This window comes from Callorhinus ursinus, unplaced genomic scaffold, assembly GCF_003265705.2.
Source record: "Callorhinus ursinus isolate GAN/ISIS: 27379988/994484 unplaced genomic scaffold, GSC_fseal_2.0 scaffold35, whole genome shotgun sequence".
Classification (NCBI taxonomy): Eukaryota; Metazoa; Chordata; class Mammalia; order Carnivora; family Otariidae; genus Callorhinus; species Callorhinus ursinus.
The window spans coordinates 5,656,059-5,672,791 of NW_027397097.1; the positions used below are offsets into that span (position 1 = coordinate 5,656,059).

Consider the following 16,733-nt stretch of genomic DNA (forward strand, 5'->3'; position numbering starts at 1 on the left):
TCTTCATCTCCTGGGGTACAATAGATTTTCCTCCGGCTTCGATTTCCCTCTCTCTCCCTCACCTTCTGTCCCTTGCAAAATCAGAGAAAAACCTCACTCTTGTGTATTTTCTCCAAAGAAAGTATTTCACACTCTAATCAAATCAGCCAAAAAAGATATTGGGTTACCCTCATGGGAATGCTCTTCTGGCCTGGCTGAGTTGGAAGTGGGAGAAACAAAGACATCTGGAAGTGGAGGACAGACAGCAATCAACTTTGTGAACCACTTAATTGCAGGGGAATTTCCTTCTTGCTACTTAGACCATTCAGCACTTGTAAAGAGAAGACATGTTACACGTTGACTTCGCCTCCTGGAAAGCTGGGTTAAATGTTGTTCCAATTAGACAACCATTTATGGAATGTCTGTCCTAAACTAGTCCCTATGCTAGTTGTTGGAGATACTGCTCTTGAGGTGTTTTCAGCCAAAGTGGGAGGGGAACACGGTGAGTTATAGCTCAAGTCAGCCTATAATAAGTGCTAGAAAAGAGGCATAAACAAAGCACTACGGTACAGAGGAGAGAGCAGATATATCTGAGGATATAATTGGCAGTGGGGAGGGGGAAAAAGTGCTGAAGAATGTATAGGCAGAGGGAGGCAACATTTTTTAAAAAAAATATTTTATTTATTTTAGAAAGAGAAAGAGAGCTTGGAGAGGGGCAGAGGGGGAGGGAGAAGGATAAGCAGACTCCATGCTCAGCGCTCCTGATGTGGGGCTGGATCCCATGACCCTGAGATCATGACCTGAGCCAAAACCAAGAGTCAGCTGCCCAACCGACTGAGCCACCCTGGTGCCCCGGGAGCCAACATTTTTTTTAAGCATGAACCTGTTACAGAGGAAGGTGAACAAGGGGAGAGGCTAACAGTCACTGATTATCTACTTTGTGCTGCCCACTGAGCTAAAACTGTACTTACGTTATCGCATTAACCTTTCCCAAAACCCATCTGGAGGAAACTGAGGCACAAAGAACTGAAGTAATTCGCTCAAGAACTTGAAAGAGGTAGAATTAGGATTCAAACCCAGATCTGTTTGACTTCCAAGAACAGTCCCTGCTCCCATCTGTGCATGGAGAATTATTTTCAAAAGATCTTTGAGATGGACTATAAAGAATGAAGATTTTAATAGACTTCAAAAGGCCAGAGGGTGCGAGAAGGGATGGCATAAAAGCATTCCAGAGGAAAGATGCGAGAACAGCCTCAGGGCATGACATGAAGGTGCAAGGTTTGTCTCGAGAAGCTTAGGCAGTCTGGAGTGACTGTGGGAAGACACTACCACATGCCATACCACTGTCTTCTCGGGTTCCACGTGTCATTCAGTAATTTACTCAACAGTGCTGGGCATTCAGAACTCAACCTCCGTTCTTCAAAGTCCGTAATCAGTCTGGTGAGATTAACTGCTATTACCACAGACTGCCTTGTACGCTTCAGCTCAGGGTGTGTGTCTCTGTTGGGGGGGGGGGTACATATTCATACAAGCATTGTTAGGACCATTTCCTTCCCACAATCATTTCTCAACAAATACATTCCCTAGGCTCTCCATAAGCAAGCGTTCCTTTATTACCTCCTTTAGCAAGGCTTGGATTTGAACTGCTGGCCTTGATGTGGTAAGTTTAAAACTCATAGCATCTCAGCAAGTGCCCTTTCAATCCAAGAGACACCTGATCTGGTCTTCCACGGGCTCACTTAGAAAATAATGATCAATCCTAGGGTTGCAAGGAAAAGATCTTCATTGGAACTGACAAGAAAGCAGACACCTTGTACCATTTCTCTGCAGACTTCACAAGTGTTCAACACTTCTTGAAAGAGAATGTGGTTCCCAAGGCTTTCGCTCAGCTGGCTGGAGCACAGTTTAAAAAAATGCATTTCATCTCTGGCAAATCACAGCAAAACATCATAAACAGCTGGAAACTCTCTGAGGTGAAGACAAGTTGGATATTATGTTTGGATTTATAGCCCCCTCCCCCATGATAGCTGATTTCCATTTCCGACAGGGTTATTATTTCCATCTTTATGAAATATCTTGGATCTCACCTTGGATAATTACTGATTATCATCAGCTCCTCACCTGAGGCACTTTAGCATTTGGGTGAACCTGAAAAATATATATATCTTTTCAAAAATATGTACTAGGGAAAACTCAATGTGTGAGATTATGTCTTTATTTCTATTTTCATTTGTAATTCCCTTTGGTTTTCTAATGATCAAGTCATTAATCAGTGTCAAATCACCATCCAGAGCACAGACAGTATTTTTGCCACTTGGGTTCCAATGTGGATTAAATGGCAATAACTTGTGTTACTCAGTCTGGTGCTCTCTCATTACTGTGGTAATCACGGACCCAAAAAACCTTGAGGGTATTCATAAGATCTCAGCAGCCATCTAAGGTTTTTAGTCAAAGGTGTACATTACAATCTTCTGAAATTTGATAGAGCTCCCTAAGTTAGTCCAACAAGTACTCCTAGTTGAGGACCACTAAGAATCCAACATCCTTCATTTCACTCCTTGATGTTGCCATTCTATGTGTCCCTTTATATTTCCAACCTTTGCTTCTTATTTCCTCTGCTGTGATACCCTTGATACCCCCTCCCCCACTTCTCTGCCTGGTAAAATCCTGTTCACTCAAGAGGCCCAACCCAAATGCAACCTCTGCTATGAAGCCTTCTGTGATGACAATCTTTTTCTCCCTGATCCTGTAACACTTCTTAAACACCTTTATGAACATTCTGTGTTATCATGTTCTCCTATGGTATATAGAGCTATCTGCATATGTCTAACCTCCCCCACTCAACTGTGAGCTCCAGAATAACGGTGGTACCTTATTCATCTTCGTATCTCCAAGGCATGGCATGGGCCTAACACTCAGTCAGTGAATGAATGAGGAGGTGGATACCCAAAAGTAGACCATACATTGGCCCATTTAGTCAGATCCGGGCTTCCTCGGTATTTCTTGACTGAGTTGCTTACAAAAAAAGATGTGCAAGGATGTACAAGGCAAGGACCTTTTAAAGGGACATATTAGGTTTTTTTTAAAAAATATTTTATTTATTTATTTGAGAGAGAGAGAGAGAGACAGACAGTGAGAGAGGGAACACAAGCAGGGGGGAACGGGAGAGGGAGAAGCAGGCTCCTGGCTGAGCAGGGAGCCTGATGCGAGCCTTGATCCCAGGACCCTGGCAGATGGCAGAGCCGAAGGCAGATGCTTATCGACTGAGCCACCCAGGCACCCCTATGATATTAGTTTTTACTATCCTTTTAAAAACATCACTTTCCCAACTAAAGTGATAATAGCTCCTTTAAATTAGTAATGAAAGGCTGGATATCAACTTGAACTTGAGGATTTGTTTTCAAAGGAAAACAGACAATCGCAGAAAAATCTAAATCTTAATTGATTGGTGCAGTGTAGGAAATGTTAGCCTGAAAATCATGAGACCTGCCCTTGGTTCCTGTATGATTGTGTAAGTTACTTCTTCTCTCGGGGTCTCAGATACCTCTTCTGTAAAATGGGGCATTAAACAGAGTACCTCTGAGGTTTCTGCTAACTCTGGATTCTATGACCTTAACCAGAATCATTAGTAAAAGTGATCTAGCAGCTTATTTTGATTCTATTCCATAGTACTTAGGAGAATGGACTATTCTTATTAAGATGCTAAGGAGTTTTACAAAATGCATTATTAAATCATAATAATGACAGAAATACCTAAGAGGAAACTTGAAAAATAAAGGAAAAGTATGTATTAGGGAAAAAAAAGTGCTACCACTCTAGTAAGTTATGGTTTTGGCATGTTTTGTGCCATATTCTTGGTTAGAACAGTCAGGGTCACCTAGGTTGGCATGTTTTCTTCCATTTTTCTCATATTTAATGTGTGTTCTTTTATATATGTGTATGTATATACATGTAAGTACATGCTTTTCCACTTAAGCATATTCCTTGATGTTAACTATTTGTAATTTTCATTTTAAATGACTACATACTGAGTAGATATGTGGGATATGCAAATACTTTTATTGCAACATAATTGTTATCAGTTTTTTGATAGCATTGAAATTAAAATCTCTGTAAATGTAACTTTTTGAATTATTTTGGATAATAATCATCCACATTTTGGATTATTCCTACAAATGGGAATCCTGTATCAAAGGGTATGGACATTTTTATGACTCACACAGTGCCCTGCCTTATTTTAATAAGCATCTGTGAATTTTGCTGTGCAGTACCCTATTTTTCCTAAGGGAGCCAAGCCCACCCCCACCCTACTCCACGTACTTTGGAATAACTGATTTTGCCACTCGGCTTCTTCCTTTCCAAAGAGTAACATGCAGATAAGGCCTGACAAATCAGGGTATTACATTCCCCTGGCCACAGTTTAGGGATGGGCATGAGACCCAGATGGAGCCAACAACAGAGCAAGACTTTTAATAAGATTGTTGGAAGATATGGCATGTGCTTTTCTGCTGAGGCTGCAATCAGGGTGGATGTTAGAAGCCTGGAACTGCTGGGGGTCAACACATGGAACCTGAGAATGAAGCCAACACAGTAGGACAGAGCTGAGGGATGGAGATACTCTAGATTCGGTAATGCCTGTAGCCAGAACTATTCTAGGACTTACTTTTAAGTAAAGTGAACCAAAAATTTTCATTGTTCCTTAAACCATTTCACCCATCCATCCATCCTTTCATTTGACAGACACGCTCCTAACTGGTACGAACAGGGTTTTTTTTTTTTTTTTTAATCCTTTTTTTTTTTTTTAAGTAATACACTTTATTTTTCAGAGCACTTTTAGGTTAACAGTTAAACTGTGTAAGAAGTTCCCACACACCTACAGTCCCACCCAGCCCCTCCACCTCCCTTCGCCCCACATATAATCTCCCTATCAACATCCCACACCAGAGTAGTACATTTGTTACAATCGATGAACCTACACTGAGGTGTCATTACCACCCAAAGTCCACAGGTTACCTGCGTGTTCACTCCTGGTGGTGTACATTCTACAGGTTTTGACAGATGTCTTAATGACATGTATCCACCATTACAGTGATTTTACTTTTTATTTAAGTATAAACTACATAAAGGATATAATCTTACATGTACAGCTTGATAAGCTTTTACCTAGGCATATCTATTCATATAACCCCTACCCAGATCAAGATCTAGAACATTCATAGTTCCACGGTTCCTATGTGCTCCATCCAAGTAGTTGCTCCTCTGAAGTTATTTACTATTCAGGCTTCTTTCACAAAAATTATTTTTGCTGCTTTTGAACTTTATATAAATGGAATCTCACAGTATGACTGCAACCTCTTAGCCTCTTAACAGTCCAATCCTGCTGTCAAAATGGGAAGAGACTTGGGGGCTGGGGATGGGCGGGGGGAGGAATGAGTATGTCTTGCATATGAGGCACATATGTTGACTATGGCAGATGATGTTTTTCAAAAATGGCCACAGAAGTATTTCTGGTCCCATGTGTTCTTTCAGAACTCCACCACTCTTCCATTAGGAAATGAAATCTACTTCCCTTCCCCTTGAACCTGGGTGGGCTTGACTATTCCAATCAAGAGTATGGCACAAATAATGACATGATTTCCATAGTTTGACCATAAAAACTTCCATAGTTTTGTCTCTTTCCAGTCACTTCCCCTTGGAATTTTGCCACATGTTTGCAAGGAAGCCTAGGCCACATGGAGAAGCTACATATGGATGTCTCTGCTGATAATCCCAACAAAAATTCCAGGCAACATCAATTGCTGGTCATATGAATGAATGAGACCTCAGATGATTCTAGATCTTAGGTGCCAAGCTGCCTCAGTGGACACCAGAGGAGGAGAGATGAACTGTCTCCACTAAGCCCTACCAAAATGAAGATTTGTGAGTGAAATAAATTGTTTAAGCTACAGCAATGGTTTGATATGCAACCACAGATAACCAGAATTCTTGTGTGTTCTTGGGAAGAGTCTTCCGGTGATATCTGACATTGCACAAATTACTTTTCTCTCTAGGTCCTGGTTTCCTCAGCTATGAAATGGACAATGGTTACTATGTCATGGGAATGTTTTGAGGTTTAAATGAAGTAATGCACATGAATGCTCTTTCTATAACTGGACTTCGATAAATGCTACTTAATATTATTTCAACTTACTGCCATCAAGTTGTTCTAGATTTGCTGCTTTGTACAAATTCCTAAAACCTGATTTTGTCCACACACAGATGGGTAGGCACATTGCAAATTATAGCTTCCACACTGCTCTAACCCCTCACTTGCTCTAGGGGGAGCCAGCCACCATGCTGTGAGGGTGCTCAAGCAGCCTTATAGGGAGGTCCACAGAGAAACAGACCTCTTCCCTTTTTAAAGTACCAACCACATGAAGGAGCTACCTGGGAAGGTGATTCTTTCTTTAGCCCCCAAGTCAGTCTTCAGATGACAGCTGCCCCAGCTGACATCATGACTGCAACCACTTAGAGATTCCAAGCCAGAATCACTCAGCTAACTTAAGTCCCATAGAAACTGCAAAACCTGTATGAAATGAAAACTGAAAAGCTAAAAAAAAAAAAAAAAAATCTTGGGCGCCTGGATGGCTCAGTTGGTTAGGCGACTGCCTTCGGCTCAGGTCATGATCCTGGAGTCCCGGGATCGAGTCCCGCATCGGGCTCCCTGCTCAGCGGGGAGTCTGCTTCTCCCTCAGACCCTCTTCCCTCTCGTGCTCTCTCTCATTCTCTCTCTCTCAAATAAATAAATAAAATCTTTAAAAAAAAAATCTTATTGTTGTTTTAAGTCAAGGTTTGGGATAATTTATTATGCACCAACAGTTAACTAACTAACAGCTACATCAACACGGGAAGGGATGTAGGGGAGGAACTGATCCAAGGTTGAGGGCTGTTTTAGGGTTTATGTGGAAGGACAGAATGGCTGAATGAACTTGAAAGTGCCAATGAGACCGAGTTTGAAATAAATGATCACAGGTCCCAGTTTAGAAAGGGAAGAAAGTAAAGCTGGAGGAGGAGAACAAACTTGTAACCGGTAGACTGTAAACTACAGATTTCACGGAAGTTAAGAACAGGTTTGGTGAGGGTAAAGGAGAAAAAAAATCTGGAATAAAAGAAGGTCTTGTTTAGAAGGTGGAATCCCTTGGTTACTGATTTCAGAGGTGGAACAGTTCTAGAGAACAAAGTACAGGATATGATCAAAGAAATGGGTGGTTGAAGGGCGGTGCTGGGAGAAGGTTTGTTTTTTGTTTTTTTTTTTTAATCTTTCTCGTGAGGACAAGGGCAGAGGGGACAACAGGGCAACATAAACTGATGATAGCAGGCTGTTAAAAAGCTTCTAAGATCCCATCATCCCTAGAGAGATGGAATGAAGATAGAGTTTGCATGGCTTGACAGTAAAAGCCTCAAAGCAGGGGTAGCTGGTCTGGAAGTTGTAGTTACAAGGTGAGAATGCCAGCGTTTACTTCTGGTTCAAGATACTAAAGATGGGGACAGGAGAACTCCATTTGAAAGGGCTTTAAGAGAAGGAGTTAACTTTAGGACAGTATCAGATTTTAGGCAAAATAAAAGAAGTGATGGCAGTGCTCTATGAAAATGTTAGATATGCAAGGAAATTTCTTTGCATTGACACGGGTTTGCTTGTAAAAAAGCTGGAACTTTATTCTGTTGGCAACTAGAAACCACTGGAAAGTTTTATACAAGTGACTGATATGGTGAGCTTTGAATTTTAGAAAGGTCACCCTGACAGCAGTGGCAGTATGGTAGATGTACTAGGCAAGGAGTGTAGAGAGGTTCTTTTGGAGGAAGAGGGTTGGGAAAAAGGTCCACTCCACACAGGTGATGAGGCCTCATCATCAGCCCACTGAAACAATGGGGCCAGCTATTTATGAAGTAGAGACCACAGAATTTAGTGGGCAGTAAGGGAGAGGAGTTAAGGCAGTTGACAAGGCAGGGTCCAGATCTTTCACCTCGTTTCTGAAGCTGTTCTAGATTGTTCAAAGCATTTTTATCTTCCAAGAAACCCAGGTATGTAATTACCATTTCCCATTTACTTTTTCTTTTCTGTCCCCCAAATCTACGTATCTTGATCTACTATTTTATATTCTACTAATATAATTTATTACTAATTTATTTTTTTGGTTTTGCTATTCTCATTTTTTGTATACACCTTGGCTATACCATTGTGGTAATAAATCTTTCCAAAGGTAAGACTCTAAAGGGCAGTGTGGTACAGTGGAAAGACAAGCAGCCTGTAAGTCAAAAGGGCTGGTTTCCAGTCCCAGTCCTGCCACGAAGTTCCTGTATGACTCTGGTTAATTCATTTGCTGTCTTTGAACCTGGTTTTTCATTTTGAAAATGAATCTCTAAAGTCTTATCCATTTTGACTTGCCTACCTGTACAGTATTACAGGGAACTTAACAGATATTTTCCTAACTGTGAAATCCACCTTCTCCAATATAGCACTACAAAATTAGAATAGTGTGTGGTAGGCCTCTTGAAGAAGTCTCTTTAAAGAAAACTGCTTAACCTGGTTGGTCAATAGAGGAATAAAGTTTGAGACAAATATTGTACTCCAATACATTTTCCCAGACTAGAAGTAGTTATACTCATGTCTAGTAGGACAGTAAGTCTTGGCTTTTCTTTTTTGGAAGTGGAAGACGGCTCTCATTTATCACAAATTTCTTGGACTTAAAGTGCCTTAACTTGAAATCATGGCTCTGCTACTTACTAGCTTGTTACCTGAGATAAACTACTTAATCTCTCTGTGCCTCAGTTTCTTCATTCATAAAATGGGAATAGTATATCTCATAAGGCTATTGTGGAGATTAAACACGTTAATGTATAAAGCAGCATCTGGAACAGAGAGAGCCCTAGATAAGTACTAGCTATTATTTTTATGTGCTAGACACTGGAGTAAAAGACCTCTCCTTGAAGAGCTCACTGTCTAGTCAGGAAGATTTTTGAACAAATGACCGTAAGTTAAGTGTTCTGAATTCTGTAATAAGATGTATAGAAGCAGAGGCAGGAATGCCGGTTTACCCTAGAGGGAAAGTCAGGGGCAGGATAAGTTTCTTGAGGGTAAAGTTTGACTCTGACGCTTAAGGAAGAGATTTTAATATTGGGAATATTTGGGAACATGGAGCAATCAGAGGCAGAATGGAGAAGGCAGATTCTGGCCACAAATACAAATATATATAGTTAGGAGGAAAGAGAAGGTATGTGGTAGATTGAGAGCTTGTTAGAAATATACAATCTTGGGGCGCCTGGGTGGCTCAGTTGGTTAAGCGACTGCCTTCGGCTCAGGTCATGATCCCGGAGTCCCGGGATCGAGTCCCACATCGGGCTCCCTGCTCGGCGGGGAGTCGGCTTCTCCCTTTGACCCTCCCCCCTCTCGTGCTCTCTATCCCTCATTCTCTCTCAAATAAATAAATAAAATCTTTAAAAAAAAAAAAAGAAATATACAATCTTAGGCCCTACCCAGACATAACTCAGTCAAAATTTGCATTTTTAACAAGATCCTCAGGTGATTCCTACTGAACATGAAAAGTTTGAGAACCACTGGTCTAGAGCGGACACTGGAGTCAAGCTGCTTGGGTTTAAGTCCTGGCTTTACCATTTACTTATAATATATGACTCTAGGCAAGCTATTTAACCTCCTTCCTGTGCCTCGGTTTTCTCATTTGTAATTAGACATAATAGTTTCTACCTCATTAAATTTTAAGGTCTAAATGAATTATACGTGAGATGCTTATAAAAATACTTGGCACCAGGTAAGCACAAGAGTAAGCTATAATTCTTGACTTATATGCTACTTATTATGGTCAGAGTCAGTCTTATAAGCAGCTTGTCTTTCCATTTCTACTCCATTACTGTCACCTTGACATTTGTTGTAGAGGAAGACACTTGGTAGTCAGAAAACCTAGGGTTATAAAGTCCAGCTCCCTTCAATTCCTAGCTTTGTGAAACTGGGTGAGTTCTTCAACTTCCGCGTTTTCCTCATTCAGAAGTGTTTGTGGGGGTGGGGAGAGGATCTAAATTATACCTACCTCACTGAGATGCCGTGAGGCTCAAAGAATGTATGTTAAACTACAAAATCTATTAAAGTTTCTTTTCGCATCTTTCCAAAAGTTAAGTAATTGACCTGAAAACAGGTGGGAAATACATGGAAGAGAATGCATTGTAAGATCAAGGAGGGAGAGAAGGGCCTGGGTATTATCTGACCCACTTCATGACTTTCTGGAGGAGCAGGCTTGGGTTTCAACAAAAACAATTTTCTGGGACCTCACAGAATATTTTTTTAGCTCAAGGGTAAATAGTAGTAAGAAACTTAAATGCTGTTATTTATTTTCTTTTTATCTATAGCTCCATTCAAGAATATGACCAGTCTCACACTTTTGCACAGTGGTCCACAATTTACAAGTAACTTTTTTCTACGTTGTGTATCACAACATCCCCATAGGGTGAGGTTAACCCATTTTACATGAAAACTTTGTTAATATCAGAAAGCATATTAAGAGCCCCCTCTGACTTGGCATTTTTACCAGATCCTACATTTCCAAAAGGACACAACTTAAGAAGAAGGACAATCACAAAACTTGGATTGAATCTTCCACAATACCAAGCACTGGCTTCGATTTTATGGCCGCGAGTAACTACACACTGGGCCCCTTTTCTCATATGTAAAATAAGGGCAACAATACCTTCTTCACACAATTGTTCTGTGATTAAATAAGAACAAAGGCTGAAGGATGAACCTACCACGTCGTAGGGCCTCTAATAAATACCTTCTCCTTCTTCCCTTTGACAGCTAAAGCACGAGATATCACTATCATTCCCACTTCACACGTGGAGAAACCCGGAGCGGAGAACGCTCAGGTTCCCCTTCTCCACGGGCAACTCCGCAACCCCCAGATTTGGTTCGGGCAATTGCGACGTCCGCTACGTCGGTTCTTGTAGCGTGGATTCTCTCCTTGAGTTGCGCCTGGTGGGGGCTGGAGGCCGCTGATAATTGCTCCCATGACTCTGAGGAATCCGATCCTAATCCTCAACGGCGCTTCAGGGACAAAGCGGCTTTCCTATCGTCCCTAACCTCGCCTAGAGTAAAGGTCGCGGCAAAGCCTCAGGTCCGGGTACCGACGCCATTTTGGCCTCTACGTGTGACGCCACACGTAGCAGAGAGCGCAGCCGATAGGTTGGGAGACGGCAGCCGGAGGAGAGGCGCGCGAAGCCAGAGAGGAGGGTATGGAGGAGAAGCCAAGGAAACTACAATCCCGGCCTTCCTTGCGCCTGCGACAGCACACCGAGAGCGAAAGAGAAGGGAGCTTGGGTCCGGACCACAACTCCCAGCACCTCCCGCGATGTCTCCTCTTTCCTTTCAAAACGCGGAGAAAAAGAGGGACTGGGAGAATGGAGGCCTTCTGGAGTCGGTTCTCCGAAAGGCGGGAAAGGCGAACTACACCTCCCGATTGGCAGCGCGCGGGTGCGCCTGCGCCCTGATGCCTGTCGCCATCTTGCCCCTTCTGAGGCACCGCAAACAAACCCAATTCCTGGTGTTCCCTAGTCTTGGCGGAGGAGCCTTTTAGATGAGCCCCGAAAGGCCGGGCAGGTGGGTGACTCTCAGACAGGGTGCTGGGAAGAGCTGGCAGGTTAGCCAGACTGGAGGAGCGCCGGGCCAACCATTTGGTCCCCGGCTTGGGGCGCCCAGCCCCATCCTCCGTTGTCTCCTAACGGGATCGTGGGGGCTCCCCGAGATGGGCTGAGGAGGACTTTGGCAGGCCTGGTGCTGGGATCCTGGGGGTCCAGCTCTGGGAGCCTTCCGGTGAGTCTCGGTCGTCTGCCTGGCTGTCCGCGCGCCTACTCTCTCTCCGTTGTCTTCTCCGCTGAGGAGGGAGCGAGGCGCTGATGCTGGCCGGGGCCCCTGACACCGGCTACTGGTCTTGAAGGGCTTGGGTAGTGGGCTTGACATTGGCGTTGGCGCTGAGCGGCACCGGTGAGGAGGGTGGGCGGGCTGCTCTTGTTGTGGTGCTGCGAGAGAGTGCGTGTTTGGGGAGGGGGCGGGGCGGGCTTGCCTCCTTGACACTTGAGTGGGGGAAGGATTACACGAGATCCCGGCTCCGGAGCGGGCTCCCGCAACTGCTGCCCAGATTTCCAGGGCGCTGCGGCCCCGCGGTGGGGTGCGCTGGCGGGGACGCGTCGGGATGCCGTGACGTGGTGCTTGATTCGGGCGGTCGCCGGCCGCCTCCAAGATCCTGTCGGGGGGCGGGGACTGGCTTGTGGAGGGAGCGGATTCCTTTGGCTCTGCCCCTTCTTCCTCCTCCCCACCCCTTTTCTTTATGTCATTCTGCCGGCTGGGGCGCGCAGTCCAGTTCTTCTTGCTCTGTGTTGGTTCGTAGCTGAGAGGACTATGGGAAGTCGGAGGAGGGGGGATCAACTCCGGGCGCAGAGTTGGAGTTAGCAGCCCCAGTGCCTGGAACGAGACATAGCAGTTATTACGGTTCGGTTCCTGACTTCTCGACTAGACATTGAGCTCGCTCATTCATTCATTCACTCACTCACTCACTCATGCATTTTACCTGCTCTTCTCTCTCTTCATTCATCTACTTAACAAATGTTTACAGTCGATCTGCTGTGTGCTAAGCAGGTATTGTGCAAGTGCCCAGCGCTGTTGTCTTTTTATCCTCTAGACCAGGCAATTCCCAGTATGAAGTAAGTTCCTGACATCTAAACTTTTGGTAAATGATTGTTTAATGACTACAGGGTGTAAATTCATCGTTCATTGTTAAGACTTGAGAAGAAAGTTTTTTGTTAAGTTCCATTAGCCCAGGTAACGTGCTAGGAGGTTTATATATTCTATCTCTTGTAACTCACAAGTGAGAAAGCCGACACAAATCAGGTAACTTGGGTAAGGTTACACAGGTAATGGCACCTATTTATTAAACATGCCAGGCACTATCATAAGAACTTCACATACTGTTCATTAATCCTTACGACAAATTGGATGATAGTACCTCTGTTTTACAGATGTAGAAAACTTTTGCTCAGATAGTCCACTTTACCCAGGATCACCCAGACAGTGAATTGAAAGCTGGAACTAGAAACTAGAGGTGTCTGACTCTAAAACCTGTGCTCTCTCCACTATCCTGTGCTGGAATAATGAGCTGCGGAATATTTAGTTCTTCATTTATCAGAAGTTGAAAAGTGTGGTGGTGAAATAGGATTGTGAGATGTTCTTACTGGTTTTACTTTTTAGTGGGTGGATTTCCAGGTAAGTGGCCTTTGAATGTACTTTGGTAATTTGATTTTTGTTTCATTTGTTTTGGTAGGGAAGACAAGCTCTTTGGGGCTACCAAAAAGAAGCAGCAATGCCTGTTGTGTGGCCAACCCTTTTGGATCTCAGCAGGGATGAATGCAAAAGGATTCTTAGAAAATTGGGTATGATTTTCATTTTTGATGTTTATGCCTTTCTATGATACTTTTCCCTTTCTGTTTTTGTCATGACTGTTTTCCTGGATGTGATATCTCATGTTGCATTAGAAATTCTTTAGAGGTGTACTTTTCATCTTACTCATTGTTATTTCCCCAGTGCCTAGCATAGTGCTTTGTACTTAGTAGGATTATTATGGACCATAATAATAAAAATAGTAGCTGAGAGGTCTTGAAGGGTATTGGGTTATTCTGAGTTATTTACATTCGCTATCTTATTTAATCCTCATTCAAATGGGAAAGGTAGGTATTTTTGTGTGTGTGTTTCCATATTACAGATGACAAAACTGAAGCTTAGAACCCAAGGTGATGCTCATAGTAAGTCATGGAGTCAGGATTGTAACCCAGGGAATATGATTCCAGTCTTACTTTAGGATACTTTTAACCTTCATGAATGTATGTGTGAATTATAAACTGTTTCTGAATTCTAAGTAAATGTTAACTATGCTGACTTTCCTAAATTACGGTTACTATCAGTAATAAAACACGCTTTATGTGTATAATTCATTATTTTGAGCTTCTTTTCCTTTAGAGCAGCCTTTCTCAACTAGCATTTTAGGGAGAGAATTAAGCACTAATCCTAAACCTAATCCATTGTATGTAATGAACTAACTTCTTTTTATGCATTTCGAATGGTAATGGTTTTGTACCATTCTTGGGAAAATTGAGAGTTACTCAACTCATTTTTTATATTCTGTGGTTCAAATGAGGATCCTTGGTTGAGAACTACTGCTTTAGACCAAAAGGTCCAAGAACGACCTTGTTGTCTTCTTTACCACTATAATCCCAAGCTAGCACATAGTGGGTGCTCAGTAAATGAAAAAATAATTTGAAAAAGAACATTAAATGTTTTGGGAGTGGATATGAATTATTTGTTTATGATTTTGAAGGGGAAAGTGTGGGCCTTGAATTCAGAGGGACCTGGGGTCTTGGTCTTGTCACTAATGACCCACAAGATCAAGGACAGTTTATTTAATCTCCTTAAATCTGTTGACACTTTTGTAAAAAAGCATAATAATATCTGCCTCATAAGTTTGTTATGTGGATTAATTGTATATAAAAGGGTCCTACCACGGTGCTTGACATCTGAGGGTATACTGTTTTAGAGCAGTTGCTTTCAGACATATTTATTTGCAGGTGAATCTTCAAAGGAAATCTTTGTTGGGAATTCTTTTGTGGAAATCTGAATCATAGCTGCCCTGGTCCTGTCTGTTAGTAACATTTACCCTTTTTATTTCCCGTCAGGCCACTGGGAGGATTTCTCTGATTTTAAACTATTTCTTAGCATTGTATTTTAGCATAGAGAGCTTTTTTGGGCAGTCATCCATTATCATTTTTTTCCTTTAACCTTACATCCAAACTTTTAGTACTAATTCGAGGATGATTTTCTACACACTTGCATGCCAATTGCTGTAGCTTGCTAGCTACCATTTATAAAGTAGTACTGATGTTTACTCCATAGCTAGAATAATTGCAGATGAACAGATCCCAACTACGGTAGATTGGATTAGAGTTTCTGGGCTTTTGGGGCCTTGAGTCAAGAGATTATGTTTAAATATAAAAATGGTAACCTTTAAGTCTAAATTTATCCTTAGCTTTAGCCAGAGCTGTGTGGGTAATGTTGCTAGAGAGCCGTTTCTATACAAAAGGAAACAGCCTTCCTACAGGGTAATGTCATCTTCAATGACCCTTCACTTTGGGAGGTGAGCCTTGATAGTGATTTGCAGAAAGACTTCCTCCCCACCCGTTGGCTCATTATCATAACAATGAAACTTTTGAATTGCATTCAAACCCTTAGCTCTAGGTCCAAAGTTTAGAGAAAGTACGGTATTTAAGAATTAACTTAAAATATTTTAAGAATTAGCTTTGTTCTTTTAAAAATAGTTATAAATCGTTTAACATAAAATGCTAAACATTTAAAATTTTACTTAAATATAAAAACTCGGGTCAAGAATTTTTTTAATAATATACTGAACATACCAGTGATAGAGAAATGCTTCCCTCCCTCTATCCTGCCTTTCCCCTGCCTTATTTTTTTAAAAACCATTCCAACATGGGGCTTCACAGACTATAATATAATTGAATGGCTGATTTGTTTAAATGGAATGTTGAGGACTTTATAGAGTGGTTTGGGAAATCTTTTTGTGTTCTGTGGTGTTTGCATGTATCTCTTATTATATTTATGTGTCATTAGAGTGAACACTACAATAGAACGGCACCAAAAATACCAGAAGTTCAACTAAGTTTGATATTTGTCAGGATCTGAGGATACCCATCAAAATGGAAATCAAATGTCAAGGAGGTTGGGAAGCCAGTAAAGGTTCTTTACTATGAGTGAATTTCTGGAGAATGGAGGAAGTGCCTCAGATTGTGTGACTATGATAACTGTGGTCTGAGTCCCAGTTTTGTGTGAGGTTACCACCTCTAACTTTTGTCCATGACTTTTTAGTTAGACTTGGAATGAGACTTGAAATGTCAAAAACAACCTTTGCCGCATTTCTTTGGTTAATTTCAATCTTTTTGTGGTAGTATCTTGATCACCATAAATTACATAGGCCAAAAGTGAACTTCTTTTTCCTCATACCATTTCCTCTCTCAGACCTCTCCCATTTCTTTTTATGGTATTGCCCTTCTCCTAAATATCTTGCAAACTACAAAATCTGGTTCCTTTCCTTCTGCTGTTCCTTCCACATTCAATCAACTACTGAGTCCTCTATCAAATAAGAACTTCTTAGCCTGAAATTAGAGGCTTAGTCTGGCCCCAAACTACTTTTCCATTTTTATCCTTCTTTATTCCTGTATGTGTGTCTCTTCTTGGATTTTAATTACCTTGAAGATAGGGACTTTGTTTGGTTCATATAAATATTCTCCATGGTACCTTGTAGTAGTAGTAGTAGTAATGTGCAGTTAAGTTTGGTTTGAGTTAGTGACTATCCAAATACATATTTTTACTTTCCCTAAAGTAAAACTCCGAAAATAGTCACTGACTGTTACTGGAAGTTTGATGTCTATATGAGACATTATTTGCTCTCTTACTGTATTCCTTTCGCTTATTTGTGTTTTTTTTCCTCCTGCTTGCTTAGAGCACACTTCTCTTTCTGATTAAAGCTTATGCTTCTAGACTGGATGATGTGTTTCTTCTTTTTGCTTTTACCACTGTATTATAAACTGTATCATCATTGTCTGATGACTTGTTTCACTGTAGCTTTATTCTAGAGTAAACTCCTTGAAGGCAG

At 41.8% G+C, this 16,733-nt stretch overlaps 1 protein-coding gene and 1 long non-coding RNA gene across 12 annotated transcripts in view; one reads left to right on the forward strand and one right to left on the reverse strand.

Moving 5' to 3' along the window:
• Positions 1–1,137: 1,137 nt before the first annotated feature.
• LOC141370466 (uncharacterized) lies at positions 1,138–11,260 on the reverse strand. Its single transcript, XR_012374510.1, has 2 exons — positions 10,774–11,260; positions 1,138–2,127 (listed from the first exon to the last, which is right to left on the reverse strand). It is a non-coding gene; the product is annotated as an uncharacterized lncRNA (long non-coding RNA).
• A 215-nt stretch (positions 11,261–11,475) lies between these two features.
• The window catches only part of EMSY (EMSY transcriptional repressor, BRCA2 interacting), an 88,108-nt gene continuing 82,850 nt past the window's right edge, over positions 11,476–16,733 (forward strand). For 10 of the 11 annotated variants that reach the window (XM_025894226.2, XM_025894229.2, XM_025894231.2 and 7 more), the window contains exons 1-2: positions 11,476–11,620; positions 13,338–13,446. In XM_025894226.2, the coding sequence (XP_025750011.1) occupies positions 13,377–13,446 (70 nt within the window). In that variant the 5' untranslated portion in view covers positions 11,476–11,620; positions 13,338–13,376. Of the gene's footprint in view, positions 11,621–11,692; positions 11,834–13,337; positions 13,447–16,733 lie in introns of those variants that run through there. The other variant, XM_073879732.1, reaches the window with a different exon arrangement.